At 45.9% G+C, this 25123-nt stretch overlaps 1 protein-coding gene across 1 annotated transcript in view; it reads left to right on the top strand.

Annotated features, from left to right (window-relative positions):
* Positions 1 to 20392, top strand: part of LOC119436670 (cytochrome P450 4V2) — a 48651-nt gene extending 28259 nt beyond the window's left edge. Inside the window, exons 3-11 of the mRNA XM_037703628.2 lie at positions 3208 to 3293; positions 3381 to 3568; positions 4701 to 4770; positions 4839 to 4965; positions 5116 to 5268; positions 5419 to 5592; positions 7889 to 7955; positions 13711 to 13884; positions 20101 to 20392. Of these exons, the coding sequence (XP_037559556.1) occupies positions 3208 to 3293; positions 3381 to 3568; positions 4701 to 4770; positions 4839 to 4965; positions 5116 to 5268; positions 5419 to 5592; positions 7889 to 7955; positions 13711 to 13884; positions 20101 to 20276 (1215 nt within the window). The 3' untranslated portion in view covers positions 20277 to 20392. The remainder of the gene's footprint in view (positions 1 to 3207; positions 3294 to 3380; positions 3569 to 4700; positions 4771 to 4838; positions 4966 to 5115; positions 5269 to 5418; positions 5593 to 7888; positions 7956 to 13710; positions 13885 to 20100) is intronic.
* Positions 20393 to 25123: the final 4731 nt, after the last annotated feature.

Raw genomic sequence — 25123 nt, 5'->3', positions numbered from 1 at the left:
CTTTGACACTTTTCATCTGATTAAAATATTTGAGAAGTTGAATAATTAGTTAAAACTAATTATATAATTTGGCAAAATGCAAAAAATAATCTGAGTATCTCCAAGCGACGGCAAACAACTTTACCTTTTTTCTGTCCAGCTACGTGGCATTTGCATATTTTTAAATCTTGGTGCATGATAGTTGGGATATCCTGTATTGGTAATTACAGGGTATTTGGAATCCGTAATAGGTATCAAAATAAATACATTTAGTCGCTTTGTAATATGGTGATGGTGGTGTTGCTACAGGCGGGGTTATATAGCCTGGGAGACCTGGACGGCAATTGCTGCGCCTGAGCGTTTCTTCCTGCGCCAAATATGTCACCATGTGCCCATCAGTCCTGCCTCTTTTGTAAATAAGAGAATAATGCGTGACACTTCCACTGCCACTCTTTTGCGGCGGTGCTTGAACGGACGAGCACGGTTGCTCTTGTCCGCGTAGTAGCAGACACCCGGCAAAGCAAGCTGTCGAATAGGGGTGCGCAAAGATTTACCGTAAGAATGTAGCCTCAACTACTTGATGTGCGATCAAGCTATCAGTTGACCGCATTCTTTCATTTCTTGTCGTTAATCCGAGCTTTGCTTCCTCCTCGCTTTCATGCGATGGCGGAAGGTAAATGCGCTGCCACTTCGGTTACTTCCTTACCTTAGCGTAATAACGTTTTGACTAAGAAATTGCGCACGAACAGCGCAGCTTAGTGAATGTTGCCCCTTGTTTGCATGTAGGCTACCTATATGCGTCGGCATACTAGCGTTCTCAATAGTGTTTGCAAATAACGAAGTCCGCCATGCATATCTAAAAAAAAAGGAAAGCTCTCGGCCACTGGGTCCAGCGTACATCAGCATTCTTCGCTGGGAAAGTCGACATACGCAATAGTTCTAGATTTTAAGAGATAGGCAGGCGCTGAGCGCGGATGCAATAACACTCACGGTATTATGTTTTTAACGACAGGCATGCGGACTTCGTCTTTTTTTTTTTAAACACAATTCAGAGCGCTGCCATCCAGAAGTTCAAGAGCACTGTTTTGTTCTTTTTTTATGTTAAGTTTCCGTTTTCTTTTCTTGTTTTTTTATGCATCTAGATGTGACATGCAAATAAGACTCATGTGTAGGCTCTCTAGACACCTTAAAGCACCATTACGTCTTTTTATTTTTCATACGTCGCGGGCTTTCTTAAGATCCAGAAAAAATTATCACGTAAAAGATAACGACATGGAAACAACATCGTTGGGCATTCTGAGCACGCTCTACAACTTTTCAAAAACTACATAAGCTATAAAACGGGCATTTATGATTTGCGTAAATAACCTTAACTTGCCGGCTTGTACTTTGAATGATATATGCTAAAATCAAGTCATGTTTAATTTTCCTTCATCAAAAATGAAGAAACGCCGCATAAAAGCTGCTGCATACAGCAGCTTGACGGGGAATCTACCCCCAAGATTTGGCAGCAGTGTATCATTATACACTTGAATATTAACTACTGCAAAAACCGCAGCATACTTTCGAATGAGCACACAAGAAGAGAAAGAAAAGGCAGATATACGTAGAGGTAACACGTGTTAGATCGGCTAAAATTTGAAACACTCGTACAGCTAAAATACGGCAATGAAACAAAAACCAAAAGTCAAACAAAACAAACTAACGAATAATGAACAAGCTTTGGTACTTTCTGTATGAGCCTCGCGATGTCCGTGAGAGTGCCATCTTTCTTACTTAATTCTGACTTGTAAAGGCAGGAAAGTGTAAAATGGTATCGTGATTTCACATTCCCAATGTGGAACTTTTGAAACAATGTTTGTGTACGGGAGCGGTAAGGAACTTAGGAAATTAATCGAATAACTAGATTCTGTAACAATAGCGACTTATTGATATTTTCTGCTGTGGCAGTTGCGCATACAAGCAAACGATAATTTAAATGGCAAGAAAATAGATGATTGTATAACAAAAAATTGATTGATGTAGGAGATATGGTTCAGTATCGTCGCATAAAACCAATGGTACGTGATAAGTGAAACTGTCGTTATCAGCCGATAAGTCGGCTGACACCAGACAGGGGTAATTGGAGATCGCTGGGAGAAGGCTGTGTTCCGCAGTGTACATAAATATGATGATTATGATGCTGATGATGAAACGACTCTTTAGTTGAACATCACGCTTAACACGTGATAATCTGCAACAGAGACGTTTTCTGACGCTCATTGTCACTGCTCAAGAGACTGCGCGAACTTCAGCTTTTTTTCTCACCCATCATAAGGTGATCTGGAGCGCTATAACGTAAAGCTATTCCAAACTGTTTCTATTGCACTTCTGCACTCAGCCCTCCAGATTGGTCGAACATATTTCGGGCTAACTCCGCTGGGCCTGTCTGTCACGCGACGTCACGAAAACCGCAAGTACTTCTCCTCTGATATGACGTGCGCACACCATTTATGCTTGATGAGACGGAACAAAAGAAAAATAATTATTTCTGATTCTACACCTTTCTCGCCATCAACCCACCGCTTTTGGTCAAAAGTTTTCGGTCTGCGCCCACTTCGCCTTTCTGTCACTGCGAAAACCCACCACGTCAAATTGACGTGTACGCATTCAAGATACATTATACGCCGAACAAAACGTAACTTTATTCGGAACAGCCGCAGCCTGCCCCGTTCCGAAACGAATAGAAAACATCTGCTTATCGATCGCTCTGGCACTGGCTACTCGGAGCTTTCGGGGAGAACAGATTTATTGGCCCATAATACAAATCTTAACGAAGTAGTACAACGTTGTCGAGCCCTTTCGGCATGTATATGATATCACTGCCAACTATTCTTCACTGAGGACCCATTTTAGAGGGCTTTTTAACCTTCCGTTGAACGCTGCCGCGATGTTCGACCAGACACCGCAAGCTAAGCAAGGAGAAGCGAGCATCGCAGACGCCGTATCACCCTCTTCATCCGGTTATCTATCTTCACTGCGCTAGTTCAGCCTCATCGAAACCCTCTTCATTTCTACGTGCTCCTCGCCTCTTGTCAGCCAATTAGATAAGAAAAACCTGTCAAACAGATTGGAATAGTTTTACGTTACAGGGCCCCTACCCGACACTCTTGTGCATGTGTGTTTGCAGAAGCATCAACGCGGAAAACCTTTGTAGTCATTTAGCTAAAGATGAAATTTTTCTTCCAGGCGATTCTGTCAAGCAATGTGAACCTTAATAAGTCTTTCATATATCGCATGATGAAACCATGGATGGGAAATGGCGTCCTGACGAGGTGAATAAGCACATTCATAGTAAATTATAGGAGTTCTGAATGTCAACATAGTGTGTTCTGCGCACGGGCGGTTCTTTTTCATTACAGTGAGAAGGAAATTTGGAGGACACGTAGGAAAATACTTACGCCCGCTTTTCACTTCAAGATATTGGACAATTACGTGCACATAATGAACCGACGAACGAAAGAGGTCGTTGACAAGCTGATGCAACTGGGGATGACGCCTTTCGACATACTTCCTGTTTTGCGGCTTGCGGCTTTTGGCATGCTCTATGGTTAGTAGAAATTATATATGACTTCCACCAGCAGTGTCCATCACTGCACTGACACCAGTTTTCTACCCACTCCCAAAACGAATATTCAGTAAACCAAACGTGTCAACGTAACGTTAGATTTTCCTTCATTACAAATGATTCGTAGTTATTTCAACTGCATCGCAAAAAAGGTATCGTGATTAGGGAGACTATCATCTGCGTTCTATATCTTGTTTGCTTATCAAACTCACAAGCGTCTGACTGTCATATTTGCACAGAAACGGTAGCCAGAAAGTACACCCAAGGCCAGTAGACTTGCAGCGTGACAGCGTGAACTTGCAGCGTGACATTTATGCCTAACGTCTTCTCCTTACGCTGCTGATAAAGTTATGCCCGATGTAGCCATCACACCGCGCTGATTCGCTTTCTTAGCAAAGGAGAAAAAGCACGTACCTCTTTTTTTTTCGTTTGTCTTCTTTTTTTTCGGTTTCTCTTTCTACTTTTCCTTCTATTTTTTTTTGAGGGGGGGGGGGAGGGGTGAGTCAGGCTTAGTTTCATTTTATATCTTCTTTTTACATTTTCCACTTAGCGACAGGAGTCGTAAGAAATGTTCCGAATTGTTGGAAAAGGCTCTTTGCAAGCGCGCCAAGATAGCAGGTATCTATTGTATTGCGCGAGCTGTTCAACATGTATCTGCCAACTCTGGTGGCTCTAAGTTGTCGTCGGGATAGTGGAATGTGTCTGGCTAGTTAGTTTAGCTCAACCCGCCGAAGTTCTAATTACCGGCATATCAAACTCTTACAAGACCACAAGTGTAAGATGATTGCACCACCGTATGAGAACTGTGTTTCTTTTTCAGAGGTTTAGTTACGTTTTATGCAGTGCAAGTCAACAACAAAAAAGAAAAAAAACAGTTCTGGTGCACTGCACTTTTCAATAACGCCTCCAAAACAGTTTTTCTTTTTCTTTCACGAAAACAGTTTTGTCTTTCTCCCAATCGAGTGCCTATTTCTCTACAAGATGTCTATCTAGTCTTTCAAGACATTCTCGATGCTATTCATATTGCTAATGCAATATATTTTGCCTCTAAATTACAATAACGACGAAGCATTGTCCTGTCTTTCATGGCCTTTGTCGTATTTATATTGGGCAGAAACTGCAATGGGCGTCAACATCAATGAAGAAGAAGTCGCCAACAAGAAACTACTTCTCACAACTGACGAGTACGTTCTCGCTTACATTGTTAAAGGATCCTACAGTTACTACAATAATCATGTTACCGATTCTCTAGCCTGGCAGCCAGCATCATATCCCGAGTTCTCAAGATTTTTCACTGGCCTGATATTGTGTATTATTTGAGCAAAGAAGGAAGGGTATTCTTGAAGAAGGTAGGCTATATTCGAGACTACAACAAGAAGGTACGTAAACTGACTTTTTAAGCATGTTTAATGTAGTGCATGCATGTGAAGATCATTCGCATGCATAAAAATGCGCATTAGTTGCCACCGCCACGGCATCATAGAAAACTAGGTATTAAAAGTACGTTTTATACCCGCTTGTTCTTGTAGATTATTCAACAGCGGAAAGCACAATATATTTCAGGAGAAACCGGCTGTGCATCGAAAAAAAGTTTCCTGGATATTCTGCTTCATATGCACGTCGATGAAGGAGCACTAACAGAGCACGAAGTCGCCGAGGAAGTTGCCACATTTTTCATTGGAGTAAGCTGCAATAAGAAGCTTTCCTTTTCTCCGATTATGGCGAGTGCCAAAAGCTAAAAGTCCTTGTGAAGTCATAAAGCACTTATGAGAAAGAGTGAATTTCAAGTAAACCGGTATACCATGTGGGGTGTTCTTTCCATGTTCTTTCAGGGCTTTGATACTACGGCCACAGCGGCCTCGTACACCTTGTACTTGCTGGGGCATCATTCCGACGTACAAGACAAAGTTCACGCTGAAATTGATGCAGTTTTCGCTGACGACAAGCAGAGAAGCGTAACGATTGAGGACATGAAGAAACTGAAATATTTAGACTGCGTGATCAAGGTAAGTATGTCGTTGCAGTGAGTCCACTGAGGATGTTTGGCTTTCTATAAAGACGTTCGCACTGAATTGCAGACAAGTTGAAATCAAACGAAGCATGTAACAAATGCACAGAGACTAGACTTCTAAAGGCACAGTGAATTAATAGAAGTAAAACGTGGTTGTGTATTGAGGCTGGCGTCGCATCATCCACAAGCAAGGAGCCGAAAGCTTATCCTGCGTAAGTGCTCTTTGTGGTTGGCCGGTCGTTGTCGCTAGTAATAAACGATTAAGGTGATCCGAGGGGCGCGAAATTGTGTTTTTAGTCAGAAGCATATTAGGCAATACACAAAGAATTTGCTCTTTCGCCGACACAACTATATGAAAAATTGCACAAAGCTATATGCGTTACTATATACACCTGCTACCACCAGTTATATACACCTGATACACCAGCTATATACACCTGTTCAAGAGCCAAAGAGTAGCCGGCGCCGTGCTTTTGCGCTAACATCTCATTCTCTCATGTCAAGAAAGAAAGAAAGACAGAGCCAGTGTAGAGGAAGTTTATTGTTATGCTTAATATAAATGTAGAAATAACCAGGTAGAGGCAAATGAAACTGGGCAAAAAGACCACCTTCCGCTGGTAGGGACCAAATCCACATCCTTCGAATTACGTGTGCAGTGCTTTACCAATAATTCTTTAGCCTACTGCTTCGGTCATCTGATGAAACTTTTGCCGAAGTGTAATAGGCACACGCACCTACGCACACTACATTTCTTCGTCTTAACTTCCTTGCACAGCTGCAAGCACCGCGCAACATATTACCAGTGAATGTGGTTTGCATTTTACGCAGTTCAAGAATTTTCTCCGCTATAGCGGCTCCGGTTGCGGGTCTGTTTTGTTTTTCTACTTTAGCCCACCAGCGACCTTCACCCGTAAAGCGCAAAACATATATTCTTTACCTCATTTAGACTTTTCCACGAATGGTGCCCATGAATCTGGCGACCTATGATTGTGCCTTCAAGACTATAGTAGTTTAAGCAGTTCTCGCGAAGTTCCAGGTGGATCACTTTGAAAAACTGCTTTTTATGATTGAAAGAAGGAACATGTGGACACACTTGCGTAAGAAGCACGTTACTCTTTACGTGGTCAGCAGATATCCGATCAAGCATAGCAAAAATTTCGTCTTTGCCTGCATTCAAAGTTGACATGAAAAAAAAAAAAAGATGGAGACACGGAAACCGCGTTGTTGGGGAATTATTTTAGGCTACTCACGCGTGACAGCCTTGAGGTTAGGCAGCGATCGGCCCATATTTCCTATATTTTTCTACTCTCTCGCTGCCTGCCCCTCACGAGTTAGAGACCGGAGGGAAAGACATGCGTGCGTGCGATGCGGTAGTTCACAAAGGAAGCAACAGTTTATCTCTTCGTGTGAGGACAGACTTCTCGGCCAGGCGGCGGAGACGGGGAGGCCACACGCAAAACTGACGCGCCAGGAGGCCTTACGCGTCACTGAAGTGTGACGCGCCTACCACACGGCTGCACATGCAAATGACACAAACCTCTGGAGAGACAAAGGAGAATAAGGACAAAAGAAAACAGGCTTAGAGACGTGGCAGTTAGGCATCGGTGAAAACGTCTTGGTGACAGGAAAGACGTGTCAAAGGTACCAAAGAAAAAGAAAAGGCTGCACGTACAGAAAGGACGCGATAAGGGGAGTAACAAGAGCCTCTGACGTCAGGCTTAAATACAACCGCAGCAGGGATCGAGGTCTGAAACCTTCCGCGACGACGGACATGCGCTTTGGCCCAGCGGATCCAAGTGCTTTCGCCAGAACCTTGCCTATAGCGCCGAAATTGTCACAACACGCAGTTTAGGAACAGGCGGGAGGTATGGTGCAACAGTCTGACACGAACTTTCCTTGAGGCGAAAAGAAGGCCGCCAACACCACGCGGTCTATGCGTGAAAAGAAGTCTTCAGGCTCAAAATTGTGAGTTAGAGCGCCTAGCTCAGGTGAAGCTTGCAACCTCAATGTGATGCGTTTACGCAGCGCAATAAGGGTGGTTCATGGTCCTTCCTTGCGCTAATGCAAGTTGAAGCTCATGGTGACCATGCTCAGGTGATTTCAATATGCAAGACTTCCCGCTATCTCTACCACGCCGCTTTATTTTCTTTCAAATTGTTTGACACATTTTCGAAGAAAATCAAGCATCATAGAACAAGGTGCAGCCACGTTCTATTATATAATTGGTTTTATGTTTATTTGGTTTACCTAGTACCTGTTCTTTTTTTTTTTCTCATCATTCGCTACTGTAGGAGTCCCTTCGCCTGTACCCACCAGTTCCTCTCGTCGCTCGGAACATAGATGAAGACGTGCACATCGGTGAGTAATAATGGATACCTGAGCACATATTTTTGGCTGTGTGTGTCTGTGTGTGCGTGTGTGTGTGTGTGTTTCCATTTCTGTGACACCAACCACTGACACCTATTTGCAGGTGTAGCGTGCAGCTGTAGTACACAATATGCAATAGCTTGCACGTACATTATATTTTAAACGAATGATCCCGAATAATAGACTAAATATACAGTGATAGAGCTAAATACAGTAATGAGCATGAGACAGGACAAAAGAGAAGAATAGCAAACTAAGCTCTGTTTGTTCTTCTTCTCCGTGTGTATGGACTTTTACACTATGATTACAGCGTAAGCTGTTTTGGACTCATTCCAATAGCCGTTTCTGTTATCGATGTTCTCCGCCGCCGTCGCAGATATTGCCAGGAATGAGGAAAAGATACCCAGTTCCCGCCGGGAATAGAACACGGGTCCTCTGCGCTGGAATCAGCTACTCTACCACTGCGCCACGCCAGCGCTAGCTAGCCGCGGCGGAAACATGCCCTATACACGCGTCCTAGCACGTGAGGAGTCACTCAAGTAACAGACTATGTGAGATGCGCGCCGCGTAGCGTCGATACGTGCACACTTTTCATTGCAGTTGTATAATATTACACCAGGTGGCACTTCATGTAGCAGTTGCATAGGAAGCGGTACAAGGTAGATAAGTTTTGAGGAAGAAAAAGAAGAATAAGGAGATGGTATACAAAAACGCTAGAATGACAAAATTTACAGCATATCTGAATAAATTTATCAAGCAGGCAAGGTGATTATTCGTCACCACCCCGTTTCAGATGATGACCATAAATCATCATCATCATCAGCAGCAGCAGCAGCATCGTATCTTGCCCCTCGTCACGCAATCTGAAATGCGCGCCGCGTAGCTTCGATAAGTGCAAACTTTGCATTGCAGTTTTGTTGTATTCTACCAGGTGCCACAACATGTAGCAATGGCATCGCATTGTGCCACGTGTCAAGAAATGTGACATGTGCACCGCGTAGTCTCGATACCTGTCTTTGCTTTATTCTTCGGTACACGTTATCGTGGTTCGTACCTCGCAAGGTAAGAACCGCTGCTGAAGAAGTGAATCGTAGAACCACGCGTGCGGCTTCAATCAGGCAACGTCGGGCTCAGCAGACCGCTGTACAGAGAGCCGCACAAGCTGCAGCTCGCCGTCGACGCCGGGCGTACAGTTCCGTTCGTTCTCGCGAAAACGACGCTAAGAGACTTCACCGCGAAGACCCTCGTGCGTTCTGCCGAAAACGGAGCTCCTATGTAGCCACTCCTCCAGATTACGCTGTGACTGTGCAGAGTGTGCCGCGCAGGCCTGCCCGTGACTTCTTTCGAAGCAATCTGCCTCATTTTATGCACTTTGCGGTAGGGAGGTTCTTTCCTTGCCTCGTTTCCGACCTCTTCAATAAAAAGGCATGCGTGGCCGACAGTGGAATCGAACGTCTGGCTTCCAGCACAGCAGCCCGATGCTCTAACTAGTAGGCCGAGATCTTTTTTCTCTCTTTTTTTTTCAATGTTTACTCACCGCACACTTTTCTCGTGCCAAAGGCAACTAGTACTTTGAGACGTTTGGGTGCGTGCGTCAAGTGCCAGTTTTTCGCATTCTTCTCTCGTAGCAGCTCGCCCCTTGCGACGCTGCATTAAACTACACCTTCCCTGGTATCAGCCCACATTCCCCAATCCTTTCTTCGTACCAGCTAGAGCAGCTAGAACTACGCAGCAGCTGTGCGACATTGCACCTCTTCCGTTATCGGCACCGGTCCAACATGAATTAACACTTTTCATCAGCAAGGTGAAAATGCCATCGTCGTTTGAACACAGACCACACGATAGATCTAGGTATGTACGACTGTACACCACGTAGTTGCTCATGACGTCACTCGTTCGCTATACAACCGCTTGTTGCGCTAACAAGGCCTACGAAAGGCTCTATACAGCGGAAAGAAAGCGCATTTTATAAAGGCTGCGCTCCTTCGTCCTGGTTTAACAACTGCAGGCTCCAGTCAGCTGTGCCTGATAAATGAGACAGCGCTACTGCTGTACAAACAAGAAAGAAAGAAGAAAGAAGAAAAGGACGCTATCAGTGTGAAAAAACACAGCTTTGGGCCATGTTTTGAGGCAACAACAACAACAACAACAGCTTTGGGATGTGCGCCAGTCAGACGCACGCCAGCCTTGCTGCATTCACCGCGACATACTTGTTCTTCTTTCTGGGGTTTTACGTGCGAAAACCACGATCTGATTATGAGGCACGCCGTAGTGGAGGGCTCCCGATTAATTTGGACCACCTGGGGTTCTTTAACGTGCACTACAACGCAAGCACACGGGCGTTTTTGCATTTCGCCTCCACCGAAACGCGGCCGCCGCGGCCGGAATTCGATCCCGCGATCTCGTGCGCAGCAGCGCAACGCCTTAGCTGACTTAGCCACCCCGGCGGGTCCGCGACATATATGAAGCACTCACTGTGTGTTGCAGCATGCGTGAAGACGACCTCGTACTTTAGATGTAAGGCTTCTAGTGTGCTCACTGGAGTAGAAGGCTAGAAGTTTGCATGAAAACCTACGAACTTGACTCCATGTTTCTTCCTCTTTCTTTATGTACGTTTTAGAGCGCAGCTCTTAGGACGTGCGTTCCTGCAGCGATCGTAGGCGTCGGCGTCGTACCTTGTAACCGAGCGAACGATCACCGCTAAGGATGAGAGCGAACACGGAACGTAGTGGGAGAAGACGGTGATAGCGAAGAGAGTGCGAGGAGGCAAGCGGAGGAGGAAGGTGCAGTGGAACCATGAGACGGGAAGTGGAGGAGGAGGGTATGGTGAAAGCGGGATAAGAAAAAGTTGTCGCAGTTTCACCTGAAAGGCGAAGCATCAATTGCGTTAGCAAATTTGTAGAGAGCTATACGGATTAAGGATAGTAGTTTTATCAGCTGTATAAATTTGGACATGCAGCAGCACCAGAAACGCGCAGAACTGTTGTCGACGCCGTCGGCGTTTTTCTAGCGTTCGCACATAAATGCGTGCGGCGTTGGTGACTGTTGCCGGAGCCTCTGATATAAATAGGCACTTGGTGCCGCAGCTAAACATCGCCTCCCCCCCCCCCCCCCCCCCCCACGGCCTTTCGCGCATCGGAAGAAGGCGCGTTTGCTCTACATATATGGTGATTGTAAAGGAGGAAAGAGACGCCTGCTTCTGCAACCCTTAAGGGAGCAAGGCGCAGAACGCGCGTTTGTTCTCCGCCGTGGGTTCACTCCCCGTGAAAGCGCGCGTCCCTCGCGCCCTTTCACGCGAACATACAGCGTTCGGCGCTCGGCGACGATTTCATCTCCATTGACGTCATACGGAACCTCACGGCGACGACGACGGCGACGCCGACGGCAGAAATCTGCTTTGGAGTGTCCATATAATTGATATCGCAATAAAACCGTAATGCCGCGCAAGACGGACTCTGCGGCGATGATGGTTACGAGATGGCGTCAGAGTAGCGCGCGACGTCTGTTCATCAAAGCGCTGCATGAGCGGAGGTCTTTGTAAACGTACGGCCACGCTAGCGGCAAAAAACGCGCGCGTCATGCCGCGGGTGGCAAGTTGCCGCGCGTCAGCACTTTGCCGCGAGGCAACCGTGGCAAGCGCGTCTCGCCGCGCGGCAGCGCGATAAGATCTCCCGCGCTCTCCGAACGCGCGAGCAACACCGCGAGCGCTCGTTGTTTCATTCGAGAGACGACGATCGTCGATTGAAAACCCGGCGCGACCGGCGGCCGTCCGGTTGTGATGGCTCCGTGACGTCACCCTCGTCGCTCTTGATTGGTTCTTCATCTCGCGGCACGCGGCATTTGCCGCAGAAATTGGTCTCGAACCCATTTCGCGCGGCACGCCGCAAAACCCCCGATTCCTGCCGATTCTGCTGCGCGCGGCATGACGCGTTGCCGCGTGTTTTTGACGCGCGTCAAAAACGCGCGTTTTTGCCGGTAGCGTGGCTGTACAAGACGGCTGCTGTGAATCGTGCCCATGCGTTACTCACGCGCTGCCTCTCGCGATCTCCCGATTAGCGAGGCAGTCGCGCCAGACTTCGCTCCGTTTGGAACGTGCCGCACGAGACAGATAGTCCGCGCCAGCCGATATATCGTGAAAGAAAAACATGTATAGAGCTGCGCTCAAATTTCGCATTAGGGAGTACCATAATCGTCAGTGAATTTTTTTAAGGCAGATTAGAGTGCCTCAATTTGCTTCACCCTATTTCTTTCTGGATGGCGCTGAGTGAGATATTTGTGCTTGCGTTAGCATTCTTAGGGTACGTCACACACTTCTCTGTGTTATCTATGTTTGCTTGCATCCAACTGCTTTCCCCTCTATCTGGTACACTGGGCAGTCGATGGTAGAATAGAAAACCTATCAGGCTGCTGTTCGAAACCAATCGTTGGACCAATTTGGGTCACTGCATATGTCCAATGTGTACATTCCTGTCGCTCTTCAACGAACCTCTTTCTCGCTGACATGGGTAATTGTAGATGCGGGACTGGGTAGGTTCCGCTGTTCAATGAAACTCTTTGACGCCGATTTGGAGTGCTGCCTATATGCCTTCGATTTGGAGTGCTGCCTAATTTCTCCGATACTGAGCGAAATCGAACTCACGTCCCAGGGGTTCCTCAAGGACAGCAAACCGACGCATTAGCAGGCTGCGCCAAAAATGCACCGGGTATGTGCCACTTTCAATGAACCTCTAGCCAACTTGGGTCACTGAGTATGTGCCACTCAGTGCGCGGCAAGCTATTCTCAACGTTAGCAGGCACCGGCGCGCCACACTTCTCGTCTCGAAAGCCACGTGCGGACGTCTCGGCAGTGCGTCTAGATGGCATGGCGTGTCGACAAAGAAGCGCGACAGAGGATCCCGGTTGCGAATGACGCGTTTCTCAGCCTTCGCATACACTGGCGCGCCACGCATTTAGGCGGCCACGCGCAGGCTTCGCGGCGGCGGCACTAGATGGCGCCAAGTGTTCTTAGTGAAGCGCGAAAGAGGAGTCTCGCTGCAGTACACGCCTGATACATTACTAATTTCAACGGTGACAATACGTTGTGTCGTTATATTGATTCGATGCTAAACGCATTACCGTCGTTTGTCATCGTGAAATGGATTCTGCCGATTTTTTGAAGGCACATAACTATTCTGCTCCATTAATGCTTTCTATAATTACAAAGCACATTGCCAAGTCTTCGAAATATGCTTTACTGATGCTTTCGCGCCACATCCTGGTTGAAACAACACATGAAGCGTTGAATGGAGAATTGCCATCTTGCTCTTGTACTCCGATTTACTAAATGCGTCTGTATTTTGTAAAGATCCTATTTCATGTTTCACTGTTTATGTTCGTCTTCGATGGCTGGGACAGGACTACGCCACCACAATCACCACCAGGGGCCGGTCACTCGGTGCGACGGATGATTTGACAAGCAGAATAGGAAATGAAATTTGTCATTACAAATACTGTCAGGGTTACAGCTTTACATATGGGTGTACTCGTAATTATTTTTGGTGTCTTTGCCTTCTAAATGGTGGTTTACCTTTCTCAGCCTGGAGTCAACGTTTCAACAAATTGACTTGTCATCTTCAGGGTCTGGCTGAGGCAAATCCTGTCGAAATGATGGCTCTAGGCTGATATTTTCCTTGTTTGCCCACTGCGGATCAGTTCGTGTATACATCTTCCGGTGACCCTTCTTCCTGTTTGTCGCATTTTATTGCAGGAAAACACACTATTCCAAAAGGAACGGTTGCAGTCTGTGCTATTTATTTTTTGCATCGACACCCTAATGTCTACAAGGAACCGAACACATTCATGCCGGAGAGGTTCATGCAAAATGATAATCTGAGCCCCTTTGCTTACGTCCCCTTCTCCGCTGGATCCAGAAACTGCATTGGTATGACAAGATTTTTTTCTCAGTACATGACAATTTCATGAAAGACAGAGGCGGACCCGCAGTTGCAAATTTTCGCAATGCACTGCAGGGGTGTCTCTTTTGTGGTACTGTGTTTGCAACTACTATTTCATTCTGATTCTCCAGAGTTGCAAAGCATATGATATGTTAACCCGTATGTTCAGCGTTTAAGAGGAGTGCTGCAATGGCAAGAATCGTGTTCCACAAAAAAAAAACTCTACCAAGGCATTTGGTGCCTATATATATGACGACGAACGGTTGCGGTGACCCACAGAAGATAGAGAGTAACATGCGGAATGCAATGCAATTTGACACGCGAGGGGGAGGGGGGGGGGGAGGGAGATTATTGATGCAGCTTGAAAGGGTCCACTGTAAAAAGCCCAATTTCCTTCATTGTCACTTTTTCAGTCTTGCTCTCTGTCTCACTAATCACTTCGCGGCAACAACATCACGGCTTTTGGTCTAATTATGGCGCAATTGCGCCATGTCGTAACTTGCATGGCATCTCATGGAAATAGTAAGGGAACGAAACTTTTTATAGGCTGTTAAAACATTTGCCCCGTTATTGGGGGGAGTAGCCGATATTTGTGGAACACTTATGTTGACATGTTGCTCTGGGACAAAAAATCAGCATGACATAACCTCCTCGTACCTTTCCCCCAGCTACCAATTGACTCTGCAAGGCACAAATAAATAATGGCAATGAATGATTCAGAAACCTCTGTAAATCCCCATTATGTGTAGAGAGATGTTTTATTTCCAGCAAAAGGCAGAGAGGTCTGCCTGAGCTCTTGTGGTCTAGCCTGATACTTCGCACAAGGAAAGAGGGAAGGGCAACAAAAGTACTGTGATTATTGATGAGGAGGAGAAAAGAAGGAGTGAATGTATGTGTATACATTACGAAACGGCCCAGCTAAAGCCGGTCGTCCAGTCCCGTGGCGTGCGGAAGCTTCAATAGCGACTTTGTTTTCTGCCTCACAGTCCATGGGCTGAGAACAGTGGACTCCAGCAATGGTTGCCTCCCTACAATGGCTAGGGAACCGTCTAGCGTGCGTCGCTCCGGCTCATACGCTGCGCGATCCCACATTATGTGTTCCAGCGTCCCGGGCGTCTGGTATTGTTCGCAGTCAGGGCTATTCGACCAGTCAGAGTTGTGCGTAGCAGCGTGCAAACGCAACTTCTAGAGGGATCCTGTGTCGCAAAGATGCCTGGCTTCGCGTAACCTTCGGGGGTACATATGATGTCCCATCTAGATTGAACACACGCAGGTATCTGTAAATGCCAGCATGAGCCATGTACGTAATTGCAAGATCATGCATCTGTCACGTGATCAGTAGGTTGGTATGAGGTAGTCAGTAGGCCATCCGCACTGCATCAGAGACATAGAAGGCTGATCCTGTGGTCGCGCCACAGTGGCCAGGCACGCAATGAAACGATATGTTGTTGCCACTTCGCTGGGCACTGCCGTGAAGCTCTGAGATTTCTACTACCGTTATGTAACAGGGTCCTATCTTCAAAAAGCATTCTATCACTGACAATGCCAACATGGCATCACAGGATGCTGTATCTTTCTAGGGTGTATGAATGGTGATGAAACGAACAACCTTTCAACCAGTTAAGCAGATATAGATGCCGATTTAGTTAGGAAATTCGCAGGCGCAAGTTGGAATACGCTAGCGCAACACAGGGGTAATTGGAGATCGCAGGGAGAGGCCTTCGTCCGGCAGTGGACATAAAATATAGGCTAATGATGATGATGAGATGCCCATTTGTAGTCCAATCGAAATCACCGTTAGACGCCAAGTTGTGGAATACAAACACAGCGACATTGGTAGATTACCTTCGTAAATTATCGCTATATTCTTGCATAATCCCTCTGTGTGGTGTAAATATATGTGACACAGGGTGAGCGGTTTTAGACAATTTAAAGAAATGTGAAACTTCGCAATTTGTTGGTATTTGAAGCCACACTAGTAGTCTTCGGCATTGTGCAGGTAGGTGTTTCAGACATGTTCATAGCCAGGAAGGCTGCAGCTATAACGCTCACATGACATGCAACTGTTATTGAAAGTTCGCAATCGAGGTCACTTCTTCGACGTAATGACAATTACCTGATAGCATGAATGTCTGGCCAGCAGGAAAAGAACGCTTCGCACAGGTTCACAGGATGTGTAGGTGCGGATTGGGTAGACCGATGCTTCCGCTATAGTGCCCTTTGTTGAGGTACAGCGCGCCAAGTGCTCGTGCCTGAAGGCTCTCTAGCATGCCCAGACACACCCATGTTAGATAGTGCAAGCATGCTGTAGAGCATGTAGCCCACAAAATGGCGCCTAGTACACTTGAAGCAAGCTTCGTTCAGACGGACTGCACCTCAGTTAAGATATGGCTAGGATAATATATAAAAGGTTCTAAGTTTATTACTGACTGTCGCGACAGCTTTGTCAAGAAACCCCGCGAAATATTATAGCAACGAGAAATCTTCTGTAGGTAAATGGACCGAGCGTCGTTCCGTCAGAAATGCTGGGATACCGTAACATTGATTTTCGAGCGAACACAGGTACAGCACACTTCGCTGTTGATAGCTGCAGGTATTGACGGCATGAGTACTTCGAGTTGACTGCCTATAACCGCACGTTGAAGCCTCGCACACATTTGCAGACGCTTCATCCAGAATTCCCGGATGCAGATCTCATCCGCATAAATGTTGTCGAGCGCAGTGCCAGGCAACTTGTCTGCAAGGCTCACCATTGTAATATCAAACAATATCAGGCTACGAACTCTACCTAAGTGAACACGCCGGCAAACGCCATGTCTGCCAGTATCCCCACCCACTGTGGACATGAAAATCTTGAGGCCACTGAGATAGCTGTAAAGCCATGCGCATATCTGGCCACCAACATCCAGATGCTCAAGCGCCTGAAGAAATGCTGGAACACGTTGCAGTGAGCACGCTTTATATCCGAAAATATTGCAAACACCAGACGACGGCGTCCTCAGAAGTGTTAGACTAAAGATATCAGCTTGATAAGATCGTTAATCCACAATCGACCTCTTGGGAATCTGTTGGTAAAATTGTGAGAGCCGCCAGTTTTCTCGAGCAGCCACTTCAGTCTGTTCAGTACCATTCTTAGCACAGCTTTGCTAGAGCAGCTTCCCAAGGTTATCGGCCAATAAGAGAAAAATTTTATGGGTATTTCCCGGATTTCAGCAGAGCCACGAGGCGGCTGCCCTTTCATTTGTCGGGCACGGTCGTCGAGTTCCACGTGGAATTTCAGAGCGACAGGAGAACTTCCTGATCTACCGCACCAATACGGCAAATTGTTGAGTTAGTGAAGTCACGCGGTCCTAAAGTGACAACCTGCGGGAAGCGGATATTGCAACGTCAAACTCATGCATGATGAAATACCTATCAATACGGCCATCGCTAGATAGTAGAAATGCCAACCATGATGTCGGTTGCAACGAAGTGGACGCACTCACCACTCATTTGTAGACATCTTCAGTGACCTGAACACCTGAATATAACACCGGCCTTGCGTAATGCCCCAGCGCTGATCGAGTGCCACTCTTGCAGAGGCAACCTAATCCTTCGCACAACTCGAAAAATTACACAGAGAGGCTTTCTAGGGTCCAAAGATACACAGAATGTCCTCTAGCACTGTTTGTTTGGCTTGTCTTGATGCCGTAGGACATGTCGTTGAGCCAGGCGAGAGGCCGAAAGGTGTTATGGTCATCTGGCCCGGTATTTAGATTCTGCTGGACGCCACATCGTGTGAAATCGCTCCTACTGGCCATCAATCTGTAACCTAGGTGTAAGTGCACTTTTTTTTTTTTTGTCCCGTAATGTTGGCGCGATTAATTTTCTATTTTGGATGTTGATGGGGATGGTCCGACAGGCCACATTCACGCCCCTTAAATGATTGCAAATAAATGCAAAACACAGTGCGTGGAGCTGGAGGATGTATACCCACTTCAGCTGAACATACCGGGTGTTCAAAATTAAGCTTTATAGAATTTTTAAAAATCGCCTGCGGCAGGCAGCGTAATTCTTATCATTGATCTGGGTTATTCGAAGAGGCGGACATTATTAGCACGAGAAATCGAAACACATATTCGACTAATTATCAAAATTGACTAATGAACTCCTTAGTTAATTACTTTACAACACATATTGCAATTTACGAATTGTAGTCGGTGAGTTTGCAAGACGCATCCACATGAAATGAATTTCCAGGATGACACCAGTTTCGAGATATTTACCAAAGTGTGGGACAAAATAAATGGGCGTTCCAGTTACTTTTGTGCTTGAATTTACAAAACAGCATTTTGGTAAAAAAGTAAGTGGAATGACAGTGCATTTTTACGGCGAGTGTGATGGCGCATATCTCCAAACTGGTTTCATTCTGGAAATTTATTCCATATGGATATGCCTGACAAGCTCACCGGCGACAATTCGTAAATTGCAATATGTGTCATGAAGTAATTAACTAAAAAGTTAATTAGTGAATTATGTGAATTAGTTGAATATCTGTTTCGATTTCTCGTGCAACTAATGTCCGCCTCATCGTATATCCCAGATCAATAGAATTATGCTACCTGCCACAGGCGATTTCTAAAAATTCAGTAAAACTTAAAGCAGATGGTCCCTTCCATGGCTGTCCATGTCACTGCACCAACGTACAGCAGACAGCAGTCACCTTGAAATAAATACAACGACAAGGCAACTGTTGCAATACTACCCGCAATGATATGCCGAAGCCCCAACACTATCCACCATCAGGCCTTGAATAATCATGAAGTCTGCCAGGCCTCTGCCGGGGGTCTTCATTGAAGCAGAGTTCCACAAGGGATGGTTGACATTAAGGTCGCCGACGGCTACAAAGGGAGCTTGCAGGATGAACCACAGAAACAGTCAATCCTCTATGTTGGCGGGAAAGTGGTCTGCTTATGCTTCATAGCGAACTTAACCATAGGAACCACGTGGCGCAACGGGATGACGTACGTACATCATCCCGGCGAACAAAAGTCAGCACTCTGCTTAAAGTGTTGTCATCCTGTGACCACAGTCGCACGTATCCAAATATGTAGTTATCCAGGTGTGTAGTAGCCCATAATGAAACGGTAGAAAGATGTAGCCATGACGACGTACTTTCATCTGTATTTCTGCAGACACTGCTTTACAACCTAATTTTCCTCAGCGTTTAATAACCATATGGCCTAATCATGTCCACAAAAAATTCTCTTTAGGAAAGAGCACGTCTTGTGTTTCGTTATGCAGAAATACCAGAACGTAACTTTCGGACTTTTATGGCGTGTCTGCAAGAAAAAGAGCACGAAATAGCGATTAACTCGTCAGTCGGGCTATCTGGTTAGTTGACGCTTGAGCGTATTAAACAAACAAAGCCAGGTAATTTGTTTTGATCACAAGAATAGCTTACTGGTCTAAGTCTGCGTAAGGGTCATGTGTGAGGATCGCAAAATAAACACAGAGAACAAATGCTGTGACGACTAGCGAGTATTCGGAGATCACGAGGGATCAATGAAATTTTGCTGGGGAAAAAAAGGAAACACGTAATGAAAAGTAGCATTCCATCTTTACATCTACTATATCAATAAATTTGTTTATTCCTATGGCGAAATTGGCGTTCCAGTTCCTTTCTTATCAAAACGTCGTTTTATGCACTGAAGCACGAAAGTAACTAGAACGCCAATGCATTTCTGCGCAAAGTTCGGGAATTAATATCTCGAAACTAGTGTCATCCTGAGAATTCGTTCCAAGTGCATCCGCCTTGCGAAATCCACGGCTAGAATTTGTAAATTTCAATATGTGTCATAAGGTAATTCGTTAAACACATAATTAGTGAATGTCTGTTAATTAAACGATTATGCATTTCAAGTTTTTGTGCAACTAATGTCCGTCTCTTCAAGTAGACCAGCTCATGAACTAGGATTGTGCTATCTGCCACAAGCATCCTTTAAAAATGTTTGAAAGTGTTGGCTGAAACACCCTGTATTACTCGACTGATCTTCCTGCACTAAAAAATTAGGAACGGAAATAAACAGCGCTTCTTTATGCAATTATAAGTCCATAATAGTTATATTTCTTCGGGTCGCACTAATGCGATGCTATAATGAGAGGAACACATACTGCAAGCAATAATTTTCCTGTAATTTCCGTTTCATTTCTTTATTCCTTAGGCCAAAGGTTTGCCCAACTGGAGGAGAAAATTATGTTGGCCCACATCCTGAGAAACTTCAGTGTGGAATCCCTGGTACCCATGGATGACCTTCAGCTGCAACTAGAAATAGTACTAAGGCCTCTGCAGGGAATACAACTGAGGCTGACACCTCGCCAACATAGGTCTCACCATTAAATTTTCGTTCTGTTGATCTGGGAGTTCAGTTCCAGGACAAGGGCTCGTTCCTGTGTTCTCAGCCTCCTTAATATGGTCGAATAAACGTCACCCACGATCGTCAGTGGCCCACGCAACTTTCTACAAGCACTTCTACGGCGAGATCCGTCAATAATATATGTAAGAGATGAAGATATGGTGGTGCAACCAGCATAGAAAAGATGGCTAGTACGCGAAATGTTTCTTTTGTTTTGCATTTAGCTGTTTGTCATAAAGATTTGATCGCAATGACTGTTTTAATTTGACGTCATAGTATCACAACATCATGTGTCGGGGTATAAAACGAGCAGAATAGATTTTATCCCTGGTGCGTGTTGATCCTCAAGTGAAGTCAAACACCTGTTAACAAAGTGCTCGAGACCTCGAAAATCTTTTTTTATACAGTTCACTTCTTTGTAAAGTAAGTGCACCGTACCACTCACAATACAACAGTCTAAGCTCGTTCAACAAAATAAAACCTTTATTTAACATACTATATTCAAGACAAACGTAGTGATATGAATTGCTGATTTCGTCCTGCACACTTCGCCTGACAGAATGTGCGATTACAATCAACTTTATTGCATCGAGATTCACAGCATGCTCAGCGGCAAAACGCAGGATCTAGGCAAAGTAAAGTTGTGGATAGTCGAGTGCCGCTATTACTTCTCTTGTTGTCATAATTCTTAGTTTGCTTACAGGATCTTCATCACTGTTGCCTTTGTTGGCATTAGCGTCTTTCCGTCCCAGATGGCTTTGAAGACGTCGTCGGTCATCAGTTTCGATTACAACATCACGTCGTCACACACTGCATCATTTTGTCAACAAACGCACCCGCTGAGAGATCTCTGGGGCAATGCTGCAGGAGTACTTCTGACATCGGCACGCTCGTCAAAGACATCGCTACCTCTGCCATTAGCGCTAGCGCAGAGCGCACCTCGCTGAGGTTTGCGGACAGCAGTTGTGGCACTGCTACGGTGCCATCCTTGGAAACCAACAAATCAGCAGTCGGAGAAGCGTAAATTCTTTCGTTGTAGAGGCAAATTCAATGTAGTGGTCTTCTTGATAGAAGTGGTCACAGAGCGGTGTAAAGGCTCGCCTCTACTAGCAAAGACCTCAGTTATCGGAAACGCGAGAAACAAAATGGAAAGTGAAATACGGGAAGCTCTCGAAATCTAAAACGACAGACATCAATGGGTAAGCAGTCTTTCTAACACGCTTACAACAGCCGAAATTGAGTTCGCAGGACAGAATCGGTGCAATTGAAACCTCTGGTTCTGGCAATCGCGTTGTCCCATGACATACGAGTGTCAATCCCCTCCCCCCCCCACTTCCCCCCCCTTTTGTGTAACAGCGTGTTCTCTAACAAAAATAAAGAGTTGATAGTTTGCTCTTCGTCCGACCGCGCCCCTTCATCTTTTTTTGCCGGTGTAAAACTAAGCGCAACATAATCATGATTCTACAGATCGTCACAGGGCTTCCCGCGACTAGGTATATCATCGAGTTTCCACGGCTGACGCTGCGCGAAGAGAAATAAAAAGGAAGGAAAAATGCAGGATGGGCATGAGGATGACGACAGGAAGATGACAACAAGAACAATGGTTTATGACTATGACGGAATAACGATGACTATGACATGACGATGATGACAATGGAGATAAAGCATGGTGACTAAGATAACGATGACGGTGACACGACGATGGAGACGGCAGGACGACGATGGCATGGCAATGACAGCGCTCCAAGAGGGAAAATTATGCAGATCCAACGCACATGTTGGTGTCCATGTGATGCGAAGCTTTGTGCAATATTTCTACATAAGTTTATCGATATTCGCGCCTACGTAGTTCGCACATGCATATGAAAGTAATTCGCGACTTGTTCGCTTTCAACGCTGGCACGATACGCTTCCCATCTCCCAGCAAGACGTGCTTAGTGTTACTCGCTTCCAAAGCTGGCTCGCGACATTTGTTTGCGCGCGAGTATTCGTTTGCGTTTCGTGGCATAAAGATTGCGTGCCTATTCACCCAGACGCTCTTCTTGGCGTCGACTTCATTGGCAGTTAGAATGCCCTTCGGTTCCATGACACGCACTTACTAGTAAATTTTCCCTCGCAACGCATGCTAGACCAGGTGGTTTCAGTGATCACGAAACCTACAAAGAAACGACGACGAATGCCATAACCCTAGTAAGAGGGAAAGAAAGCTTCGCTTTAATAGATTCAGTCTTCATACCTCTGGCATCGCAGTGGCTCATTCGGTCTGAGCGAGTAGCCAAGGATTTGTCCATACCTAGTGGCACATACACAATGCCGAAGTTGTCATTTAACGCTTCAAACTCCTTTTCCCACAGCAGCACATCCATTATGCGGGATTGCCCAAGCATGGGCACATACCCAGTGGGCCAAGTTGTCTGCTCGTCAAGAAAGCGGCCAGCGCATACCCAGTAGCAAACGTTGTCTGTCTATTATGCGCGCAAAGATCGCGAAAACGCGATCTGGCGCGAAAACGAATAACGCCAATCCCAGGTGAAGGGCAAAAAAAAGATTCGCTGTAAAACCTCAGTGATAAATTCCCAGTGGGCACAATGCGCACAAAACAAGAAGCCGGAGAAGCGACGGGGAATACCTTAGAGGAGAAGGGCGCCGTGATTGGGTAGAGCAAGTGCTGACGTGGACACTGGAGCAACCTAAATAAGTGGAAAGAGCGCGCTCTACAGCACAGAGAGCGCACTAGAGTGCACGTTGATGGTATTGCCGCTGCTGCTGCTTAGAGACATAACCACGACGCTGAGGCGGATAGATGGCAGCATGCTGTCGAAATACTTTAGCGACCCATCGCGTGTATAAAAGCTGTTAGGATTCCAAAGAGTCGCCGTAAAGAGAACGCTACAGATGAAGAGAGTGCCTAGCTTTGAAGGCTAAGTGAAGGCGTCGACGAGAAGAATCATATAAGCATAAACAGACCTCATTTTGCTGAACGTGTGGTAAAATATTCCAGGGACAATGCAAGACACGCTCAGGCGCAGGAACTGTCTGCCTCAATTGACAGAATAAATCCACCTGTTGCCACAGTCCACCACTAACACCACCATCACTATGAAGGTCAAGATCGCGCCAAAACCAACCACGCTACCTTATACGTCTCACTCAAGTCTAACATGACGCGCCCTCCAACGTTCTATTGAATGTCGCAGGCCAATGGCAGACAGCTCTTACGAACAAAAAGTTTTATGAATACGAACTCAGTCCCTGGACATTTGGTTGTGCCCGGTCTCCATACATGTGATGCACCGCTACCTTCACCATCACTTAGTATGATTACGAAGGAAGGGGGCACGTTGTCTGCCGGCATATCTAGACTTTCAAGGGTTGCTGGCAACTGATGTGCCCCAACTCCGCTTTTATGCAGAGTTTAGGAAGCCTAAAACCTCTAGACATCTCATTTGATGCCTAATCAATCATCATTCAGAAGCGTGACGTAATAGAAGCAAACAAGGCGAGACGCACAGTGAGGCAGAACAGGACGCAAGCCACATCAGCCATCAAGGCCACGACACCACATCACCTCGCCCACCTTATCGGTACAATGCCATTAAATGAGTCTGCTAAGCGTTATCATTCCCTAGTGTAGTCAACATTACTTAACAACCTCACTAGTGGCCGGGACCCTTCCCTCCTTAATGTTCAGTGTCCTCGCGGAAACAACACGTCGTCAACACTAACGTGTAACGTGAACTCAAGGTTGTCTTATCGCAAAACGTTATGCCCGACCGCAAAACCACTTGCCCATTGCGTGGGTGGCCGTTAGTTAGAGCGAACAATTTCTCTTTATGTATATTATAGACCATAAGCTGAATTCCCAAAGCTTCTCGTTCATAAGTGTTCTTTACCATTTGCCGGTCCCCTTCTGGAAGGATGCCCTATTAGTGCTGCCAACCGTAGGGTAATTACATTACTTTAGGGTATTTTCAGCATTTTGACTGCTTGGTGGGGCCGTAGGGCCATCTGGCAATTTTTCCCCAAAATGTGTGGTAATTTAATATTCATGTTTCCAACCGTAGGGTAATTACCCTACTGTAGGTTAGTTTAAGCAATCGACCATCTGGAAGAACTTGTACGGGATTTTTTTCCAAACTCGACCATCGCTATGCAAGTGCAGCTACACGGCACAGAACGCACGGCAATAATAACTAACGAATGTCTTGGCAAAAACCGAAACAGAGGAGCTGGCAGAACTGCTGAGAAACTGAATGTTCTCCATTTTCATGAATGAATAAGGTACCGACATTTCCAGCACTAAGCTACTCGGCTGTGTTGTGTGGTACTTTTCAATCGACAAATGAGGGGTCAGGACTTACCTCCTTAAAGTGGTTACCTTGGACGCCATTAGTTATTCTGCCGAGGCGCTTAACGCAGAGGAACATCCCCATTAAAAACATAGTTGGCCTTGCCTGTTCACTATGCCAATGTAATGGGCGGCCAACACAATTCTTTCATGCAGAAATTCCAGTATGCTGCATATGTCGCTCAGCCCACATCACTGCGAGCAATGCGGCAATATTGTTACTTAGGTGCGTCAAAAATTTCCTCACCAATATTACCGGTTACTTCAGCCATAGCAGCAAACGACGAGCGAAGCTGTCCGCTTCTCAAAAACATCTCCAAACGGAGAAAAGAAATATGTTGCGTCGTTGTGACGCGTGATGGTTTGTCCTTCGCAAACGCATTGAGCGTGTATTATAAAAATGATGTGATACACTGAGCCTTCTCTTCCAGGAAGCACACATCAACGATCCTGTTGTAGCGGAGATCCTGAACGCAATGAAAT

Source organism: Dermacentor silvarum, chromosome 1, assembly GCF_013339745.2.
Source record: "Dermacentor silvarum isolate Dsil-2018 chromosome 1, BIME_Dsil_1.4, whole genome shotgun sequence".
In the NCBI taxonomy this organism is placed as follows: domain Eukaryota; kingdom Metazoa; phylum Arthropoda; class Arachnida; order Ixodida; family Ixodidae; genus Dermacentor; species Dermacentor silvarum.
Note: the sequence above shows the minus strand (reverse complement) of the source record. Positions and strands in the feature narration are given on the sequence as shown.